The 21,567-nt window shown below is 44.6% G+C and overlaps 2 protein-coding genes across 2 annotated transcripts in view; both read left to right on the forward strand.

Annotated features, from left to right (window-relative positions):
* LOC135400463 (GTPase-activating protein skywalker-like) overlaps positions 1–7,619 on the forward strand; it is a 32,770-nt gene extending 25,151 nt beyond the window's left edge. Inside the window, exons 12-13 of the mRNA XM_064632296.1 lie at positions 2,758–2,984; positions 7,418–7,619. Of these exons, the coding sequence (XP_064488366.1) occupies positions 2,758–2,984; positions 7,418–7,553 (363 nt within the window). The 3' untranslated portion in view covers positions 7,554–7,619. The remainder of the gene's footprint in view (positions 1–2,757; positions 2,985–7,417) is intronic.
* A 10,540-nt stretch (positions 7,620–18,159) lies between these two features.
* Positions 18,160–19,175, forward strand: LOC135399546 (uncharacterized). Its single transcript, XM_064631287.1, has 2 exons — positions 18,160–18,662; positions 18,845–19,175. The coding sequence occupies exons 1-2, from the start codon at positions 18,287–18,289 to the stop codon at positions 19,036–19,038; spliced, it is 570 nt and encodes a 189-aa protein (XP_064487357.1). The 5' UTR covers positions 18,160–18,286; the 3' UTR covers positions 19,039–19,175.
* The last annotated feature ends 2,392 nt before the right edge of the window (positions 19,176–21,567 follow it).

Here is a 21,567-nt window from a genome sequence, read left to right on the forward strand (position 1 = left end):
CGTATATGTACAACCTTTGTCATGGTTTTTTTGGGTGCCGCCAGCGTATATCTGGTAACTGACAGTGATTCGTGTCAACAGCTGTGCCCCACCCTCAATGCACGAACAACATTCTCCATTGGGCGTTGTCGCGACATATAGCTGGTACAGAGTGGACAGCTATAGATGTGAACAGCTTGGCATAAAAATATTTTCAAGAAATTAGGAGAGCGGATTATATAATAGCTGACTGGTAATGGCTTTACTGAATAATGGCTGACTGTAACTCGGTGGTATATTGTGTCTAGTGTACACTCTAAATCGTTTCACACCTTTAAATGTGTAAAATAGGTGTATTAACAAAGATCACACCCCTTTCACACCCTACAACTTTGTTTTGGAAGTTCCTGAGGGTGTAACAATGGTGTACTACACCCTCAGGTGAAATATGGTGATACGTGTGTCGCCTGGGTGTATAAAGGGAGTATGTTTATTTTCGTTCGCATGAACAAAAGTAAATATATACAACATCAGGGAACGGGAAGTTACATTACAAAAGTGCATGGCGTGGATTTACAGCTCTACCATCTGATAATGTATGCAGATTTAGAAGATCTGTTGAGATCGTGCTTAAATTTCTTAAAACGCGAATTTTCTTCAAACGAATTTCTTGCTCCTCATTGCAAGACAGAACAAACACATGATAGTGCTCATCATACTCAACTGCAGTTAATGTTTGTATGAGAAAAATGGTATCAGAGTTAATAACATATATACCTGCAATCTCAACGAACACGGGTAAGTCCTCCTCCGAAGATTCTTTGGCGACAACACAGCCAACAGCAAATGTGTGATCATTATCAACTGCACTTTTCACATAGACTATAGATTTTGCGTGAATATCACGGTCATGAATGTAACTGTGAATTGCTTCTGGGGCCATGTTGAAGTAGTACACTCAGAGAAAAATCTATACCTTTAGAGGTATAGATCGCCTGCTCAATAACTTAGCCCTTCTTAGGTATTATTTTATACCCCGCTTACAGGTATAAAAAAATAGTCCTCAACAAAGGGCTATATGCCATACCTTTAGGGGTACAGCTCTATACCCCTGTGAGAGTCTGCAAGAGTACCATCATGGTATTAAATCACACCTAGGCATAGGCATTTTTAGAGGAGGAAACTAGAAAAATCACCTTTGGAGGGAAGAAAAGTCTTTGACATACACACACAAACGTACTACAAACACCCACGCAAACGCATATGGTTGTGAAGTAGAAAGCAAAGCTCGTGCACATTACTCCCCATGTAAAAAAAAAGAAAATATGCAGTTAAAAACTAACGAAAATTTTCGAGGAGCAGGATCGCTCCGCGCGGTCATCAAGAGTGTATCACGATGTATCGCGAGATAGACATTTACAGAGCAACAAATACTGATATACCGGTGTCGACTTGACAACCTGTGGAGCAGCTTTCGTCTGGTACGCAACCCTAAGGGTGAGGACATCTAGATTCAACATTACAGCAATACAGATGTTATACAGCCATAAACTAACCATGTGGATTCAGATAGTACTGTACTGATGTCTGTGTTTCTTAATTAAATATCCGTTTAACTCAGCTGATACCGTCTCAAGAAAAAATAATAATGATGTGATACAGCACGTTGCGGAAGTAAAGGTATAAAGAAACAGAAGGTATAGCAGCCTCATCTATACCGTGAAAGGCATAGCCTGGTGATCTATATATTCCTGGTACCGGATATAAACGCGTGGTGATGAGGTATAAATATGGTATATTAGCCCTCCTTTATACCTCTTTCGTACCCTTGAGAAGGGTTGGAGGTATAAATAGGAAATTTGTACCTCTTCTATACCCTCCAAAGGTATATATCTGAAGCAGAAGGTATAAAAGAGGTATAAGAGCACATTATTATACCTTATTTATACCTTTTTTTCTAACAGTGTATCTCCTAGGAACCATCAGAAGATGTGGCATTTCTGATGAAGGGCTGCGACCACGCATACATTTGATAAAATTGTCTTCTTGCTAGTGAAAGGGTTATGTTCTTAAAATTTGGAGTTTTTCTAGCAACATCTTTAAAATGCCAGTGTTTCCCTTCGAAACGCGTACACAATACAGGTAGGGGAGGACTAAACACCCTGATGAATTGCGGATGATGAACAATGTAATACATTTTACAGGGGTAGATATTTGTGGGTACAACACTGCAAAGCCTTGAAGAAACCAATAAATGCAACGTTCTAAGTAATGAATATGCATATGGGGGAGGTGCCTGCTCATGAGAAGGTCTACAATGTCACGAAAAGCTATATACAGCTGCCATGCTTCATTGCCATGCACAGCTGCCATGCCATGCATGGTTGTCTACTTGTCGGCTGTGCATGTTTACACACATATTTAATCACCTTGTTGTGCGTACATATATGGCCCTCAATGTGATTATATGCAATATGCTGGTAATTGTGAATACACAGTTACCAGCATATTGCCACGAACCCAGCAGTTTTATTCGGCGTTACACCTTTTACACCCCAATTACCATGAGGGTGTCAAAATACACCTTAAAAGGTGTGCTCCATGAACATTTTGATTCACACATTTTAAGGTGTAAAACGAGTGTAAGGGGAAAGTGAAGCACACCAGATGCACGTAACAGGTGCACGCTCATGTTGCAATAGTTGACGTTACAAAAATATTTTACCAGTGGTTACCCATGTTGTTCAATGTTTGAGCGTTTTCGAGTGACCGATGACACACATAATGCTTACATGCATCTCCCGGCAGCGTTTTGGCGCATATTGTTCAACTGCATGGCAGGAAAGGAAACAGACCTACTTCGGAACGGGCGAGACGTTCTTATTCACCTTTGCCCCAGAAGCCCGTTGCTTTCCATGGGTCGGAGCAGCATCGGCCACTGACGTGCCACATACATCGAAACTTTTCCTCTCCGGCAATCAGAACAGGATACAGGTCGGAGCCGGGTCAGTCGTCTTTCTCTTGCCAGTCCATAATGATGTTGCCTGAGCAATGAACAGAAGACACTTTTCTCTGTCATCTACCCATTGCCCAGGCACCTTCATTATGGAGCTCTTTTGTCAGCTTGCCTGCATCTACGCATTCTATCGTTATCTCGCTATAGCTTAGTTTACCAAGAAATAGTCTAGGAAAGAAATAATCACGGCAGGTGTCGCGGGTGTTAGTGACTTTTGCTGCCGCTGCCGAAACGTCTGACATTGCCGCTGTATGTCGAAACACTTTCCGTGACGGTCGGCAAATTTGTTTGTAAAATGTACGTGATATGACAAGGAACAGACGTACACAGGACAACGTCTCTTCATGCGTCCTTCCTTGTCTCCGAATTCATTTCCTTCGTGTACCACAAGCTATTCTACATCTTATCTCTCCGTCTAGGTCATTAAAGCTGATCCCCTAATGCTGTGTTGATTTCCACCGTGCATGAGGGCATGATCGAGGCGGCAGATCTGTACATTCACTCATCAGTCTGAGCTCCGGCAAATCGGCCGCCATGTGCTGTTAGACGTATAGCCTTGGCACGTTGCGAGTGCCGCAACCACACAGGGAACGTGGGCACGTCGAGCAAACGCGAAACGTAGGTCGGCGTCGGGTAGGAGCTCTCTAATACCTTGTTGACGCCCGACCCGGAATCGCGGTGCGAATGGTCATCTCGAGGGACGTCGGCAGAGCATGCTTTTCATGTGCGCACTACGGAGCGCCTACCGCTATGTCTGCTGCCTGTCGGTCTGCTGTATTGTCCTATGTCTTGTGGTTCCTACATGTAGCTTCCTCTCACTTCGACAGTTCTGCAGCTCATCAGATTAACTTTTAATTACACTAACAGTTTCCAGGTAATCCACGTAGCAGCGAGTTTCAGTTACATTAGAAGGTGTCCACGATAACAGATACAAAAACGAGCCAGCCGCCTGGTTTATTTGAAATGCGTGACATCACATTGCTTAGCTTCGATTTGATAACCACTTATCGTATAGTTTTCGCAGAGTTCCTTCTGATGTACTAAAACTTACTAATGCGAATAGCACGCTTTTCGGGTGTGGGTATCGCTGCTGCGTCATACTGCTCACCTTCCTTTGTTTACTTAATCGCAACACCGGTACAGTAGGGAGGTTTAGAATGATTGGAAGGATTACAAGAGATTTAGCAGATTGGAAGGTCGTATGCGATGGGTGTATCCCGTTTGAAACCAATAAAAATAACCTTTCACAAGTAAACGCGCAAGCAGCCACTGTTAGAGATAAATCTCCCACAATATACGCTCAAAAATCAACGCACAAAAATTGCTAAAAAAAACCCTGTGTAAATAAATGGGTAGAAATCCAGCGAATCGGTAGAATGTAGGAAGGGAGTTGCCTCAGGACAGAAGCCGCCACTGTCGGCTTCTGTCCCGCTTCTGACCTGAGGCAACTCCCTTCCTACATTCTACCGATTCTACGCGGAACATCCCCGTTTTCCTGCTTGTTCGTCAATTGCGCATTCTCGTGTCTAATAGCTTGCAACAAGAACTCTTTGCACTCGGCGGCGACGAGTTTCTGCAGCGGTGGCGGTTCCACCCTTCGCTTTCGGTGCAAGGGGGCTCCGTGTCTGTCCGAGGTGTCCCTCCGTGAACAGTACCCCTCCCATCTCTCATCACTCCCATCACTCGTCTCATGCTCCATCGAATGTAAATAGTGCATATCCCTCTTGTATCATGAAGTGTAGCAATGTATATATCGCCCCTCATAGCCTCATAGCTCATAAATTGTAAATACTGTTTTGAGGCGCTGTCCATGTACTGACCGTTCCACGTCGTATTAAATTTTCCTACAACGACAAATAAAAACTGTTAAGAATATATCGTTAAAAAGAAATCGTTTCAGAATCCCCCCACGTCTGTCCTACGGTTGCTACAATCACGTGGTATGGCCGCGAATGAAATGGACAACCCGCTTAGAGAAATAGTCCCGCTTAGGCTCTAGGTTTATTACCGTAACCACATTACGCCTGCAGTGCCCAAAGCAAGGTGAACTGTAAACAAGGAACTTTGCTAACCTCACAGGGCCAAACTAGCCTAAGCTGTCCCAAACTAACCCCAACTTAAAGAAAACTAACCTAACATAACCCCGACGCAGAATGCAATCAATCCGCCTCAGTGCTGGATGATGTGGGGATTTTGAAACAGTTCATTTTTAATGATGGATTCTTAAGCGGTGATCTCTAAACGGGGATATTAACCTGTTTATTTTTGGAGATTTATTTTCAACTGTATTTTTTAAGCGGTTTATTCTTAATGGCGGATTTCAGGTACCCCCTTTGCGATAACGGTTCCGAAAACATGGTACGCCAAGCACCTGATTCCTTTGGAGTAGCCGGCATCACGTCGCTGATCTTGGGCTTTAAAGCTTCGTTATTGCTTTTTCGGCTTGTTTCCTTAGAACGCTTCTTATGTCCGTAAACTCCCTAATGTGTCCTTCCTACCGCCACCCCTGCCCCGCCCCGCACTCTTCGTAAAGTTTCCTTTTTCGAGCTTTGGTTGTAATGGAGTGTTTTAGTATATCGTACGCAGGGCCGGTGCTACACTCTTAAAAATGAACTTCACGCCATAGCACGCTCCTAGCCAACCATCACCTCGAATGATATCGTTATCTGCCCTGATTCGTTGAAAACGGGAGGCGTACGCCTTTTTGTGACACTTATGCTGTTCATAATTGTCACAAAAAAGGCGTACGCCCCCCGTTTTCAAGAAATGAAGGCAGGTAATGATATCATTCGAGGCGATGGTTGGCCAAGGAGCGTGCTATGCGGTGAAGTTCATTTCTAAGAGTGTAGGGGTGTGCGGGGCCTGAGGCAAAGGCACATCACGGGGCCTGTTTCACGCGATTAAGTGCATACTTGATATTTAAAGAAAAAGTAATCCCTGATTGAGGGCTTCGTGCGCGGGGCCTATGCAAGCGCGGAGCCTAAGGCGGTCGTCTTACTCGCCCTCCCCTTATCGCCGACCCTGGTCGTACGCCATCACGTTTGCGTAGGTAAGGGATAGCGTTGGTTGTTCTGCACACGCTCATAAGAGTGCTTCGCGCAGTGCGCAGAACCACCAACGCTATCCGTTATGCACGAAAAGTGGATAGCGCACGAGATACTGAAACCCTCTAATCTGTGTGTTTGAACAAGGTGATCACACTGATTCTGTTCCTGCTACCTTGTATGGCAGCACTAGCGAAAGCGTCCGCTACTACAGAATATGCGTTATGATATGCGTCCCGGCGAGATGTATCCCTACGCGTCGCATTCGAGCCTGAGCTTCCCTCGTGCTGCGTTGATTGGACAAAGAAATGGGACAAAGAAATGCGGGGAGGGGCTGTTCCCGCAGTATATTTCATTTGACAATTGTCTGTTACGATGCCCTTGGCGTGACGAACCCGTGACGTTTTGCGAGGATCTGGAGGAAGGAAAGAGGAACCTCCAAATTGGCACCTTTTTATTCACGTTTTAGTTATAAACGGCGCAACGGTTGAATCCCGTTCACTTTGCATTATTGTCAGGATCACGGAACCGCAGCTGATACTTTGTGTCGTATTTAGCGGATGATACACTGCTGGCACAATGCCACAGAATGACGCTGCCTAATTCGCCTTCTCTAATTCAAGCGGCAGATAGAGTCAACATAAAGAGCGCCGTGCATCTTCTTTTGCAGTGTCTTCTTCTTCTTTTTTCTTCTTCTTTTGCAGTGTTTGCAACGTCTATGACGCTTCAAAAAGGGATGTGAGGGCGACTTTCGTCAAGACAAAACTACATTTCCAATCAGAATTTGTGTAATTAGCTACGCATTTATTCCACGCAAGTGAAACATATTCCTACACTCTAAGAAAAAAAGGAGTAAAATGGGGACTAATTGCAACTTTTAGTCCCCTAGACAGCAATTACTCCCCGTTTTCGTCCCCTAACACCGACGTTTACTCCCCAGTGCAGACTGTCACTGAACTTCGCGAATGGTCTTCCGAATTGAACAGTGTACGTAAATATGTGCTCCTGGTCAATTTGATGCCATAAGGCTGTATAAGTCAGCCAACTTAGAAATTTCACACACGCAGAGGAAGAAACAGTTAACGCTTCTTTCTTCGCAAATTGTGCCCTATGTATGTTCGGAAGATTTTATATCACTCGATATGTCACGATTGATGGCTTCATTCAACGTATTTTCATGCATGCACATGAATTGTGTACGTACCTGGGACTCTTACAACAGAACGTGAAATGCAGTATCCACTCTGTGACATGCATTTACTCCCGAAAGGGACTATTTTTTTGTGGCAATGCATTTAGTCCCCAAAAGGAGTACTTTCACATACCTTCTTAGCATGCACAAAAATGAACGTGCGTATCTGATGAAACTTCATTGCAGGAATGGGCTTGGGCTCTATGTGGACGGTGACTTGACGAATGGTCGCACGGAACATTGCGACACTTTCGACAACTACCCCCTGGCCCCAGGTGGAGACTTCGTCATACGCGTCCTTGAGGTGTTTGGATTCTCCTGAACACCGGGAACCAACGAAGCAGCCGATGACTTTGATAATCAGGCTCTTGTTTATCCGCGCTGCGGTTATACCTAATAGTTTACAATTCTATAGTTGCTATGGGGTCAATGGCTCCGTATCGCGCAGAATAAATACGATGTTAAGATGCCGATCAACAGAGATGTGTCCAACGACTTTTTGCTCTGCAGCTATGATTATTCATGATGGTGATGATCATGATAGGCTTTTAGCCGATCATTCACACTACACTCACAAGAAAAAAGAGGGTGAAAATGTGGTAACTTATATAGTTACCACCTACACTCTTAAAAATGAACTTCACCGCATAGCACGTTCCTAGCCAACCATCATCTCAAATGATATCGTTATCTGCCCTGATTTGTTGTAAACGGGAGGCGTACGCCTTTTCTGTGAACTTATGCTGTTCATAATTGTCGCAGAAAAGGCGTACGCCTCCCGTTTTCAACAAATCTGGGCAGATAACAATATCATTCGAGGTGAGGCTACACTGTTAAAACAGAACTTCACCACATAGCACGCTCCTAACCAACCATCATATCGAATGATATCATTCTGCGTCATTATTTGTTCAAAACAGGAGGGAGGTGCCTATCTCGGACAAGATAATCTGTCCCAGATAGGCGCCTCCTCTCATTTTCAACAAATCAATGCACAGAATGATATCATTCGGAATGATGGTTGGCTAGGAGCGTGCTATGTGCTGAAGTTCTGTTTTAACAGTGTAGGAGCGTGGTACGCGGTGAAGTTCATTTTTAAGAGTGTAGGTCAACATTGCGCCTGATAAAGGTTGTAAACGCGTGGTAAAAGCAATTATATATCGAAATTGCTACAAAAAGCCGTACGCCCCCTCGCTCACCGAATCAGAAGCGGTACTATCGTTCGTAGGTAGAACTTTTGCAAGCTTTTAGGCTCAATATATGCGATAACTATTACCTACTGAAAGGTGTATCTCCTCCACCTTTTTTTCTGAGAGTAGTGTGTATTTTTATTAAAGAAACGCACGAATAGACGGGAACAAAACGCACGTGAAAGTAAGTTGAGGGCGTGTTGCACAACTGCTAAGGCCGGGGTCTCGTAGATCTATGCAAGGAGCAACAGCAACAGATACAACCGATACAATAAAACAGGTTTCCAGAACCAAGTAAACAGAAAACAAACTTGTTTTCTGTTTACTTGATTCTGGAAACCTGTTTTATTGTATCGGTTATATACAGGGTGTCCCAGAAAACGTGTCATTGAATTATAACAAAAAACTATTCACCTAGAATCATGCGGTCAACAGCATTTGTTCTTATTAGGTTTTTGCCACCTCCTAATGTGAATGTCATGTACTCCAAGTTTAATTATGTAAATATTTGAACTGAACTCGGAAATTTGCAAAGTAAAGGTCACTTTTTTACCCCACCAATATGAAGAGCGTGCCGAATTCACTCAAATTCATCATAATTCACAGTGATACTCACGAGCTATCCCATCGGAAAAAATAGCCGAATATCATGCTTATCGGAGCACCGGACCGTAGCGCGCGATGACTTTTTGGGCGCAATAGCTCGCAGTGCGACGAAAGGAGGTTCCGAAGCCAGCCCACAGAGTGATGTAGAAAAAGTAACGGTTCCTAAAATTGGGAGAGGGAAAGCATTATCCCAGCGAAAGTCGGACGTGATAAGCCGTGCCTGTTTTATCTCTGTCTGCGATGTCGGGGAGGGCTGGGTTTCCAACCTCCTTTCGTCGGACTGACAAAGATTGCGCTGCAAAATTCATCGTGCGCTATTCTGTGCGACCTCCGTAGAGCAAGATGTTCGGCTATTTTTTCCGATGGGATAGCTTCTGAATATCAATTATCATTAATTTGACTAAATTGGACACGCTCTTCACATTGGTGGGGTAAAATAGTGACCTGTACTAGGCAAATTTCCGACTTAAGCTCGCAAAAATTTACATAAGTAAATTTACGTTACACGACATTCACACGAGGAGGTGGCAAAAACCCAGTAAGAACAAATGCCATTGACCGCATGACTCTAGGTGGTGGTTTTTTTATTATAATTCAATGACACGTTTTCTGGGACACCCTGTATACTTGTGTAGCATTTAGTGTAGCCTGAAGTGCAGTCTCTTGCACGAAAGTTCTTGTTCAAATAAATCTTAGTTGCTCCTAACCGTTTTTCATGTTACGTGTGCGATTCCCTCATCGCGGTCTCCTTGACAGTGTTTCTCTCTTTTTTTCCCCTTTCCGACGTTGAAAAGAATACTCAGGTAGAATGATGCACAAAGCGAAAGCGTCCGATATACTAAGCCTCACTATTAGTAAGTCTTAGTATGTCGTACTATATCGCCTTTTGGTACCTATAAGCCACAGCGTGGTGGTTCTGCGCAATGCGCAAAGCTCTAAATGTCATGCACGTGTGCAGAACCACCAACGCTATCCTTTACGTACGCTAGGGTGATAGAGTAAAATACAAACTAAAACTCACTATTGTCCCGGAAACCTCGCCGCGAGCGTTTTTACCCACTTTTACTTTGGTTCTGAGTCGGCTGTCCCACCCGCCACACTTTTCAGACAAACCTTGCGTGTAGCATCATTGCACCATTATTAGTGAGTTCGAGTATGTCGTACACCGTCGCCTTTACATACGTCAGGTATATAGTGTGGTGTTCTGTGCAATGTGCGAAGCTCTGTTGTTCTTGCGCGTGCATAGAACCGTCTACGCTATCCCTTATGTATGCAAAGGTGATAACGTACCGCATACTAAAGCTCACTGTCGTGACTGGATCGTCAGCATTGGCGTCAGTAGGGGAATGCAGGGGTGTGGTCAGCATTGAGTGACGGAATAGAAGGTGGGTAACGCGCCGTAATAGTATGTACTTCATTTCCCTGCAGGAACTCGAGGAGCCCTCTTTATGTTTTGCGCGTGCTCAGAACCACGAACGCCGTCGCTTACGTACGCAAAACTGATAGCGAGCGACGCACTAAACATCTCTAAGGGAGAGTTTGAATACATCGGACGCTATCACCTTTGTGCCTGCAAACCGTTGGTGCATGCTTCTGTGCGCACCCATAACCGAAGCCATCTGCTAACATTATCGGGAAGCAGAATATGAAAATACATAGGACGAAGGAATGCACATGTACAAATTTATTGACACAGTAAACATATAAACAAGAAGTACCATCTGAATGGATGTAAATCCACACGATTACTACAGAATACTGCACAATAAATACTGCAGAACAACAGAAAGCGCGACTATCATATTATACAACCTTTAAGGGACCTATTCGCTTTGGAGAAAGTATAGATATTATTATACACATACATAGCACGTAATGAAACGCTGAGCCATTCGCTTCACCCTAGCACAACTGGAATTTTCAGGTGGCAGGAGCTAAATGCTTGAGGATCGCAGGACCACAAACACCTGTCGATTTCTGAATGAAAAAAAGAAAAGAACCTGTTAACGATATCGTAAAGCAGATCATAAGCAGCGCTAATTGACTTACTACGGTGTGTAAGACATATGCCTAACTTGCCGAAGTGCGTATTTGTTCCTTTCACCCGTTCCGCTCAATCTGTAACTGTTACCTACTTTATATCCAATCATTTTCTTTTCCCTTCCGCATCATGACCTGGGCCTTACTTTTCATCTAACCTTTCATGGAAGGACCATATCTTAGCCATCTGTAAGAGGGCCAATTGCTCACTTGCTTTCCTTCGACGCAACATAAGACAAGCGCCCTCAAATGTTAAAATAATTGCATATAATACTCTGGTTCGACCTCGTTTTGGAGTATGCAGCCTCGATATGGGATCCCCATCAGTCATATTTGGAAACACTTGTTGAGTCAGTCCAGAACCGGTGCGTCCGCTTCATCCTATCGGACTATTGCATTCAATCAAGTGTGTCCTTAATGAAACTTAATCTAGGTCTTCCCTCTTTGACATTAAGGAGGAAGTACCTTCGAATCTGCTTATTCCAAAAATTCTTCTACACTACATCCCTGAGTCAGCTATACATCATTCGGGCCCGGTATATTTCTCATCGCACCGATCACAGTCTGAAAGTATCACGTACTATCTCTCGCACCGAGTCCCTCAGACACTCTTTCATACCACTCGCCGAAACCGAGTGGAACTCACTCCCACAGAACATTGTTGACATCGCAGATCCCCTAACCTTCCGCAGGCATTTACTTTCCCATTTGTTTCATTAATAACTCTGTTGTCACATAGACCTCCTTCCCTAGGTCTGCTGTGCCATCGTTATTGCATTGAATTACTATTGTTATTATTGTTATAATTCTTGTTTGTTCTCCTTTTGAACTAATAGTGTGCAAAGGCTGTTGTTAGTTTTTTTCTTTATCGTTTACCCATGTAATGACCCTTAGTGGTCCCTTGGGTTTTGGAATAATAAATAAATAAATAAATAATAAATATGCTATGTTACGCACCGACGTGTCGATTAATGACAAACCTGTATAATCACGTGACATGCATAGTTAGCAGGATAGCGCTACTAAGGTAAGGAGATTCATTGTTAATAAACTTAACTTTAGTTAGGAAGCCGTTAGGTTCCGTCACATATGAAGGAAAGCGCGGAAGGATATACTTATAATGCAGTCATCTAGGAGATTTTTTTTGCAGTCGGTGTAGTCCATTTTTCGCGACAGTTCCTCTGTTTTATGTAATCAGTTTTTTCATGCTAACGGTCCGAAAGTATTTCAAAAATATCCATACTGTGCGACTATAAATAAAGACATTTGATTAGATTGATAATACAACTTGGAGCAGTGACTTCTACATTTTTGCCACCTTTGTGTTGTTGTGTGGGTTGTGTTTGCGTATTACAAGGAGGTAAGAATAGCCAGGTATTGTTTTCCGCATTGACAAAATCTGCTATGCAGCCCGGAAGAATGTTATCCTCATAGTAATTTCTGGAAACCTTGAGGGATCAGGGCGAAGTTGACGTTAGTCAAATATGTTGTCAATGGTAACTAGTTTAATGACAAAGACAAGATACGGCTTCTTCTCTTTTTTCTTTTCAGATGGATATCTACCTTCGGAGGCCCCATGGGATACAGTTGTTTACCCAGAATTTCGTCTTCGGGGGGGGGGGGGGGGGTGCTGGGCTCCGCAAGGGGGTGTCTTTACATGCTTTTGACCAGTGCCATGCATGCGAAAGGGAGCCTGGCCATTATGGGACCTGCCTATACCTGAGACTCCACCCACTTTTAGAGGTATCTAGCCAATCACAGGTCGAAATACAGTTGTCTATTATTACGTCCATCCAGTACTTATACCTCACCCTTATTTGCTGGGTGCCACCATTTTGAAGGAACTCGATTGATTCGGATTGAAACTGATATCACTGGCGACCAGTGATTTCCCCAGAAAGTGACTGCTGGGGGGGGGGGGGCGAGCTTTCAAGGGGGGGGGTTAGGCTTGGTGAAGGTTCCACTTAAGGAATTTTTCTTAGACACGGAAAGAATCGTGGCACAACGGTGACATCTCTGGACAGCTTTTCCGTTTTATTTATACATGTATTACGTTACAACATTTCAATACTACGGTGCATAATCACACGACCGACAAAGACAAACTTGCACTTGAAAGACTAGCACCTTGTCTCACGAAGCTCAATGAGTACCTAGCACGCAGAATGCAATCTTCACGTTTTCTTTTTATAGTCTTCTTGGCTTTTTGCTGTAATACGCAACAACACGTCCAATAAAGCTTTCGAACGCTTCACGTTCATCGTCCGTGGCGTCTCGAACATCCGGTATTGCTGGTCCTTCGATAGATATAAGGAGCAAGCCGTTGATGTGGTCGGGAAACAGACTGCTGCTTTCTGCGCAGAGAACACGATTCAAAGTGGAAAACGAACTTCCCACGGATGCTGTTGTGATTGGCAACAACAAAAGGCAGATCGCTATCAGTTTCATCTTCGGAAACATAGCCCCAAGGTGTGGTGCCACAGCGAGTGTCGACAAAAAGTCGGTTGACGTCAAATCTTCCTCTATTCTGCTGAAAATGGTCCACTCGGCGTGAAGCTCTTCTTCTGTCTCCTCGTTCCAGCGCATGCCACTTGCTGGGAAAACTCGTTTCCAGTCTACACTAACACGCTTTTGTGCAAGGCAGTCGTAAAAATACCGAATAACCTCAGTAGACCTTGCGAGGCGTTTCTCCAAGTTATCCGCGATCATTCCTTTGTAGTGTTTTAACTGTGACGCCAAGCGCTTAATTCTTTTCTTCCGCACACATTGTTTGGATCATTATCCCACAATCGCGAATAGGCTGGACCACTTCGTTCACGTTTTCAAAAATGCTGCCTACACCAATGCTTCGGACACTAGCTATAGTCGCTTGAATAGCAGGGCAGAGGTCTACAGCAGTAGTAGCTGTAGCTTGGATTGCGTTGTTCAATGCGCAGAGAGGTTTCAGGAGGCGGCTAACCAGTGCAAGGATCACAATGGTTTTCTCGGACCGGAGCTCCAACAACAAGCCGCCCGCTTCGCTGCTCATGTCTGCGCCTTGCTGATAAATATGCTCTAATGCCAGTAGCAAAGGCTTCAGTAACTTCAAAATTACTGACAATGACCGTTCATGAGAAAGTCACCGTGTCCTACCTGGTTGAACGAGTTTCAGCTTCAAATCCAAGGCATTCTCTATGCTCTCCAAGACATCAAGTCGCTTTGGGCTTCTGCTAAAGCAGGAATACAGCAACAAAACTAGGCTGATCGTCCTCTTGACATCTTTGGATGAATCAGAAGCTCTGACTAATGCAAGCTGCAGTAAATGAGCCCTGCAATGTGTCTCACAGAGGTGTTCACTTTCCCCTTAAGGAGGGCCTGCACACCTTTATGCCGTCCAGAAAAATTTGATGCACCATCAAATGCGCAAGCAGTCATCATTTTCGCGTCAATGTTGCAAGTATTTAACTCATTCAGAATGTTATCCGTGACAGCCACGGCACTGGTGTCGGATATCACATTGACGTCCAGGAACGCATCCCTAGGCTTCCCTAGAGAGTCAAGATAACGCACGCAATGACTTATTATTTGGTGACCAGTCACGTCTGTGCATTCATCTGCCATGTAGCTAAATTTCTTGAACCTATCTGTTGAGGCTGCTATCTGCCGGAGGATATCTTCTTTCACGGTGGCTGCGCAAGCTTCAAGCCAATCGGTTGTATTTCTAGCAGACAGATAATGACTGTTCGCTGGTCTGTTTCTGTACCACTCTGCCACGCTTGTGTTAGTCAGAGAAAGCGTATTCAGAAATGGTCTCCAGTTTGTAGTGTGTGGCACCTCTTGCTTGAAAAGAAAGTAGGCTGAACGTGCCATATTCATTCGCATGGTCTGTGTGGAATCTTCAGCGTCTCGTGCCATCTTGCTTAGCATTTCTCCGATGTGCGTTCTGGTCGAAAGTGACTCAGCGTACCTGTGTTGCGTGGACTCTTGGTGTTTTGCTGCTTTTTCTGCAAGCCTATCGGCATTTGATTTATCAACAGGTCTAATGACCCATACCCTACCCGTTTTCGGAGCAATGGCCAGTGCCCCCTCATCATAGGCCTTTTTGCAGATGCCACACCAGTACCCTTCTTTGGTAATTTCTATAAAGGGAAAGCGCTTCACAGAAGAACACCGGGAGCTTCCTTTCGAGTCACTGTCATTATCCGTCCCTATGCTGTCAACGACGTTGCTGTGCTCTTCTGCAGGACAAGTACTTGCGCTGACGGCACTTCCCAAGGTTGCAACGCCGCGCGAAACTTTCGGAAAAAAAAAAAACTGTCAATTTGTTGCTGCCTCTTCGACCTGTTACAGGACAGGTGATAAAACTGAGCAATTGCTCACACCAGCTGAGAATTCTGTTGGTATTGTGAACTGAAGGAATCGCTTCTACGTAATAGCAGGAAGCAAATTTTGTACCAAAATAGGAACGTACCTACCAACACAATGCCAAAAATAGTGTTTGTATTGCCCTATCAGGCCAACTGAGAACCCAGACGACATATAGATTTGTCTTATATCAGTGGAAAGAAAAGTTATTCGCATCGCGTGCGCTAAAGCCATGTAGAGTGACCCTCGTGCACGCTATACCACGAGCCGGCAAAGCCGACTTTTATCAAAGCGATGACAGTTATATTACTGCCACGGACGTTGCAACTCAGAAAAAAACACATTACATGATTTAGCGAACTGAAAGTACCACTCCATGTGCCAGCACGAGTAATGACACTGTCATTACTGTATTAAATGTGCTGTACTGTATTAAATACTGTACTGTATTAAATGCGCCTAAGTTTGATTGACAGGTCGAGCCTCTTTTTTAATAATAATAATTGGGTGTTTACGTCGCGAGACAACTGAGATCATGAGCGACGCCACAGCGGTCGGTCTGTGGATTGCTTTTGCCCACCTGAGGGTTCTTTAACGTGCGATGAAAGCTCATCACACGGCACCCCGTATACCTCTTTTTTAGGCTCCTCCTAATGGCCAGACTCCCTTTGACATACACGGCACTGCTTTTGACCAGTGCCGTGTATGCCGAAGGGAGTCTGGCCATTAGGAGGAGCTTAATGAAAAAAGAGGCTCGTCCTGTCAATCAAACTTAGGCGCATTTCATTGGTTACCGTTTTCCATGGGAAGTGCCATGACACCCAAATTTTCTCCAAGATGGAGGATGGTGCTTGGAACGGCGAAGCGAAGATTTCGTGGCAAATTTTTTTCACAAACTACTTTAATTTCTTACTGTGAGTAGATGTCCTCATGTACGCATCTGCAAAATCAGCTTCAATTTCCGCTCCGCCATCATTATTTACGTGAAAATGAGATGTTTCGCCGCTAACGTTAGGCCTAGTTAAGACCATGATACCAAGAAACTAGGAAGAACGACAACCCTTATGAGTAGGATTTTGCATTATATAATTGCATTTTATTTATACATACATCTTTGCTTATTTTCGATTCCATCTACTTACATTACGTGATTTAAAACTTAATACCGGCAGTCGTCCGCTACGAAGAAGTGGTTGTACCGCTATCCTGGCTAATCACTTCTGGCAGCAACCATTTCTGCAATTCTGAGCCTTCCCAACATGCCTCTCTCCGTGCAGATGGCGTTTATAAAAGTGGGCGCAAAATCCGTCGTTTTCGGTCTGTCACCAGTGATATCCGTTTCAATCCGAATCAGTCGAGTTTCTCCAAAATGCTGGCACCCAATAAATAGCGGTGAGGTATAGGTACTGAATGGATGTAATAATAGACAACTGTATTTCGACCTGTGATTGGCTAGATACCTCAAAAAGTGGGTGGAGCCTCAGGTATAGGCAGGGCCCATTAATGACCAGACTCCCTTTGGCATACACAGCACTGCTTTTGACGTAATATTGCGCAATCTCACCTGCAGATTTTGGGGGTGTAGGGGGTTCTGGATAAATCACTGATGGGACCCTAAGGACGATGGCCCCACCACGAACAGCACAAACAACTTCCGTGAACATATCCCACTGACAAGTGTAGTGACCGCCATGTGTCGTGAACTCAGAATGCAAAGTCATTTTTGACTCTGTATAAATGCTCCAAGAAACATTTGTTGACTTAGTCCTGACGAAGGCGGAGCCTCCGTTATAACGGGGACAGCCTCCTTAACTAAATCCCTTAGGTGTAAAATAAATGACCCCTTTTCTTACTCCCCGTACCTCCGTGGTTAGTGTTTCATCTTTAATTTTAGCATTGTATATATCTGCTTTGGTGACATACTGGCACAGACAGAAAATGTCATGCGAGAAAGTCCTAACCAGAATTGAGTCGAACCTTTCTCTATGCCATCATATGCTTGGTGACATGCCAGAGCTGTAAAATAATTTGAAAACTATTGAAGTTACAACTACTAATTCCTTTTACAGTAGTTAATTATTGTCGGAAATCGAAATAGTTTCAGAAATGTGTAATGTATGTGTAATTTAATTAGATTTTGTCGCTAACCTGTACTCAGGGGGTTGTTGTTTCTGACCTGTTTTACACGAGTTACATTTCTGTGTGCAGTATCTTTCTTTTGAAACTACCTACGTGGCCTTTTTAATCCGTTACAGTTTTTCATTTTTAGTGTAGCTGCTATGGTTTACACGTATTTTAGCATCAATGTACAATACAATATACTCGAGCAGACGGAAATTTTGAAGGCCTGTATGTAACAACCCTAAGCTTGAGTAACACATCTGGTTCCGTAAAATAACTAATTTAGCATCCGTGTTTGATATGCTTTCTATTCTGCGTTACCTTTAGGTATTCAGTTTTCGACACATAACATGCATTGATCACATAAATCATGTTGATTATGAACTACTTCTATGAAAAACTACGTTTCATTACCTTTTGGGAAAGTTTCTAGTGTGTGGCCACTGGAAACGCAGCTGGCCTGAAGCAACTCTAAAATAACTGAACTACCTTCGACGAGCAGGGGGGTGACTGAATTACATTTCCGTTTTAGTAACTTTTCCTGCATGTTTAATACTTTCGGGGTCATTTAAGTGTGACTTAAAATAATTACAGCTCTTCAGTAACTCACCGAGCTCTGCAACATCTTGTTAAACTAGCGGAAGACGAAGATGTAGCAATCACGCTTCGCGTGCAGGTTCACGCGTATCGGCTCAGTATTCGTCGTCTGTTCCAATTGCTGCCGCATATTTTGAAAGAGAATCAGTATACTGCCATGAGTGATCAAAAGGATCAGGCTGACGCCAATGCTGCAACTCAAGGGCGTCCTCCATCCGGTTCGGATGCAACACTGTCGGCGCAAAGGCAACGGAAGAAGCACAGAAAGAAGCACAAGGAAGAAGGAAGTAAAGGAGCGAGTTCGACCGAAAACATCTCCTCGCCAGCTAGCTTGGAAGTCTCCAGCCTGGGCACTCATCCTCGAAGTCCAACGAGCTCTGCACCTCCATTACCGGGTAGAGTTGTTCCTGCTGCAGTTATCGTTGACAGCCCCATTGTGGAGGCTCAAGGGCCAGACATACGAGACCCTTCTACCTTGACTAATCGGGAAGTTATTGAGCGAGGACCTCCGGCAAAGTCTGCTGCAGCGCCAGGTACGACCATTGGCATAATTCTGACTTGAAGGACTCACCGTTATATCATATCAGATATAGTTTTGCACTTTTGACTTATGCACCCTGCTGCATTTAAAGTAAGGACAAATATCGCAGTCGTCATTCTTGCTTTTATCCTCACGTTCTCACCGTCTTAACCACGATTACAATTTCGTTACCAGGTGTTCTGGTGTCGGTTCCTGAGCCTTCTGAGAAGTACCTCAACCGACGTAACAAGGGCGGAATGAACATCGGCATTGCGTTGCTTGTCGGGGCCCTTGTCACATTCGCTGTGTGGGTGGTATTCCTGTCGGTCATGGACAAGCATCCCACGGAGAAACACATCGTGAACGATACCAGGACGACCCATGACTAGCATTTTGAAACTTCTATTGTGTAACGAAATTCTATAGACGGTCAGTTGAAAGCTCTGTCGCACGGTGTACGTGGACGTCTTCAAGCTCGTCACGGCTGCTGCCTCCGTTGAAAATACATTACAATACAAAATACTTACCTGTCTATTTCTGTTAGCTTTCTCTACACCCATTAATATATTTGCATATTTCAGTTATGTAAAATGCAGACACGTTGGCAACACCACATAATAAAAATGGCGACAAAATTATAAAAGGTTGTGGTCATAACGATGGCACTTACATTAGTAACCCCGTCTCAATATTGTTCTCTTGCTCATCGCTTATCGATGTACGCAGGTATCGGTATCTGGGACACTAAAAAGAATGTTATAGATGATGGACTGTGCGCCTCAAATTCCCCAAGAACTCACGCGGTCCTCAGGATGTCCCCAGTGTCATCTAGAGTCACTAAATAAGCTAAACTAAATAAGCTTATTTAGTGACTCTAGTGTCATCGTGTCCTCGTCCTTCGAGGTGTTGCCCTAGGACGTCCTGAGGATGACACTTGCGGACTGTCCGTGAAGAGTCATTCAGGTATTCAGGTACGTCCTGTGCCCGTCCCTGTGGGTAGCTAACAAGACGGGAAATATTACTTTGTCTAGTTTACCTGCTCAGACACCCTAACACATTTGTTTTGTTTTTTGGGCCGATCCTTGGACTCCATTGACGTTTTCCCGAAATAAAGTGTGGTCCTGCGTGTAATGGTGTTAACGACGACGAGCGCTCTGTATAGGCTCGCGAGATGGCTAAGACAAAGACGAGGAATAAACAGTTGCACCACGTGTGACATGGTGGCAGCGGTGTTACGTCGATGACGTGGCCAGCGTTCGAAGCGAAAGGATTAGCCCTAGCTGGCAGAAGTTCGCAATGGAAACGACTACTACGCCGATGACTTCAACGTTGGTAGCAGCAACGATGACAAGTATCCTGCCTCCACCCAAGCCACTCCATGTTACCGGCGATCTTTGGAAAGCTTGGAAGTTGTGGAAAGGCGAGTTTAGACTCTTCTCTACAGCGACAAATCTAAAGGCGCAGCCCAAGGAAGTTCAGGCCGCGACCTTCTTGGTTACACTGGGTGAAGAAGGCAGGAAGATATGCAATACGCTACAGTTTGAAACCGAAGCGGACCGTGACGACGCCGACAAGCTTATCCAGAAACTGGAAGAGCACTGCAAACCGACGCTCAATTTAACATACCAGGAATTTCTGTTCGGATCGCGAAACCAGAAAGAAGGGGAGCGATTTGACGAGTGGCTGACAGAGCTTTGGATACCCGCTGCTAACTGCGAGTTCGGGACCTTGGAAAAACGCATGCTGCGTAGCCGCATAATCCTTGGAGTTCGCGACAAGAAACTTCAGCAAAGGCTGATCTCGGAAAATCCGTCATGTGAGAAGGTTATAGAAACATGTCGGATGAGAGAGCTCAGCAAGCAGCAGTTTGACGATATCCAGAAGGAAAAAGATGAAGTGAAGGACGCTCACGCGGTCACGAAGCCAACGAGAACTTGTTCGAAGTGTGGATATACGCACGATAAAGATGCATGTCCGGCGCAAGGTAAAGAATGCAAGAGTTGCGGTAAACTTAACCACTTCGCCAGTGTGTGCAGAAGCAAAGGACAACGAAAGAAATATAGAAGGAAGCCGAAGGCAAAACAAGTCCTTGAAGTGGAACCTGAAGAAGACACTTACTTCTTGCAAATGCTGTCCGTAAATAACGTCGCATCGAGCGATCTCTGGTCTGCTGTGGTTACGATCGAGGACGTGAAGCTAAACTGCAGAGTAGACACTGGTGCCAATTGTTCCGTAATCTCAGCCGGGCAGTTGAGAAAAGTCACTAACAAGAAGACTTCAAAATGCAACGTTACTTTGAACACCTTCTTTGGCTTCAAGCAAAAGGCCGCAGGCAGGATTCCTCTGCAAGCATCATGTAACGGCCAAAGCAGAAAGGTGCTGTTCTTCCCTGAGTGGGAAAGCGTCGGAAGAACTAGGTCTGATCCAGCGCACAGTGCATTCGGCAGTTGCTACAAAAACAAGCGACGAACATCACTTGTACGGACCAGCACAACCTTATCGTGACGTCTTTGAAGGCCTTGGAAAGCTAAAAGGGGTACAGTATCACATGAAGTTAACACCCCATGCAAAAGGAGTTGTAAAACCAGCAAGGCGGATTGCCGTTGCACTGAAAGACAAAGTCAAGCGCGAACTCGACCACATGGAAGCCGACGGAGTAATCGCCAAGGTGACGGAACCTACCGACTGGGCGAGCAACATGGTGGTCGTGGTCAAGAAAGATAAGGTCAGGATCTGTCTTGATCCTGCAGATCTCAACAAGGCGCTCTTTCGGGAACACTACCCCATGGCGACACTCGATGATATCGCGCCGCGTCTGGGAAAGGCAAAGTACTTTTCGACACTTGACGCATCGTCTGGCTTTTGGCAAATTCAGCTCGACAAGGACTCCTCATACATCTGTACTATGAGCACACCGT

Source organism: Ornithodoros turicata, chromosome 7 (genome assembly GCF_037126465.1).
Source record: "Ornithodoros turicata isolate Travis chromosome 7, ASM3712646v1, whole genome shotgun sequence".
In the NCBI taxonomy this organism is placed as follows: Eukaryota; Metazoa; Arthropoda; class Arachnida; order Ixodida; family Argasidae; genus Ornithodoros; species Ornithodoros turicata.

Bases quoted from the DNA above. Each gene is read 5' to 3' on its own strand.
- LOC135399546 (XM_064631287.1), top strand. From the start codon at position 18,287: ATGAGTGATCAAAAGGATCAGGCTGACGCCAATGCTGCAACTCAAGGG. The intron at 18,663-18,844 runs GTACGACCATTG...TTTCGTTACCAG, and splicing joins AAAGTCTGCTGCAGCGCCAG to GTGTTCTGGTGTCGGTTCCT.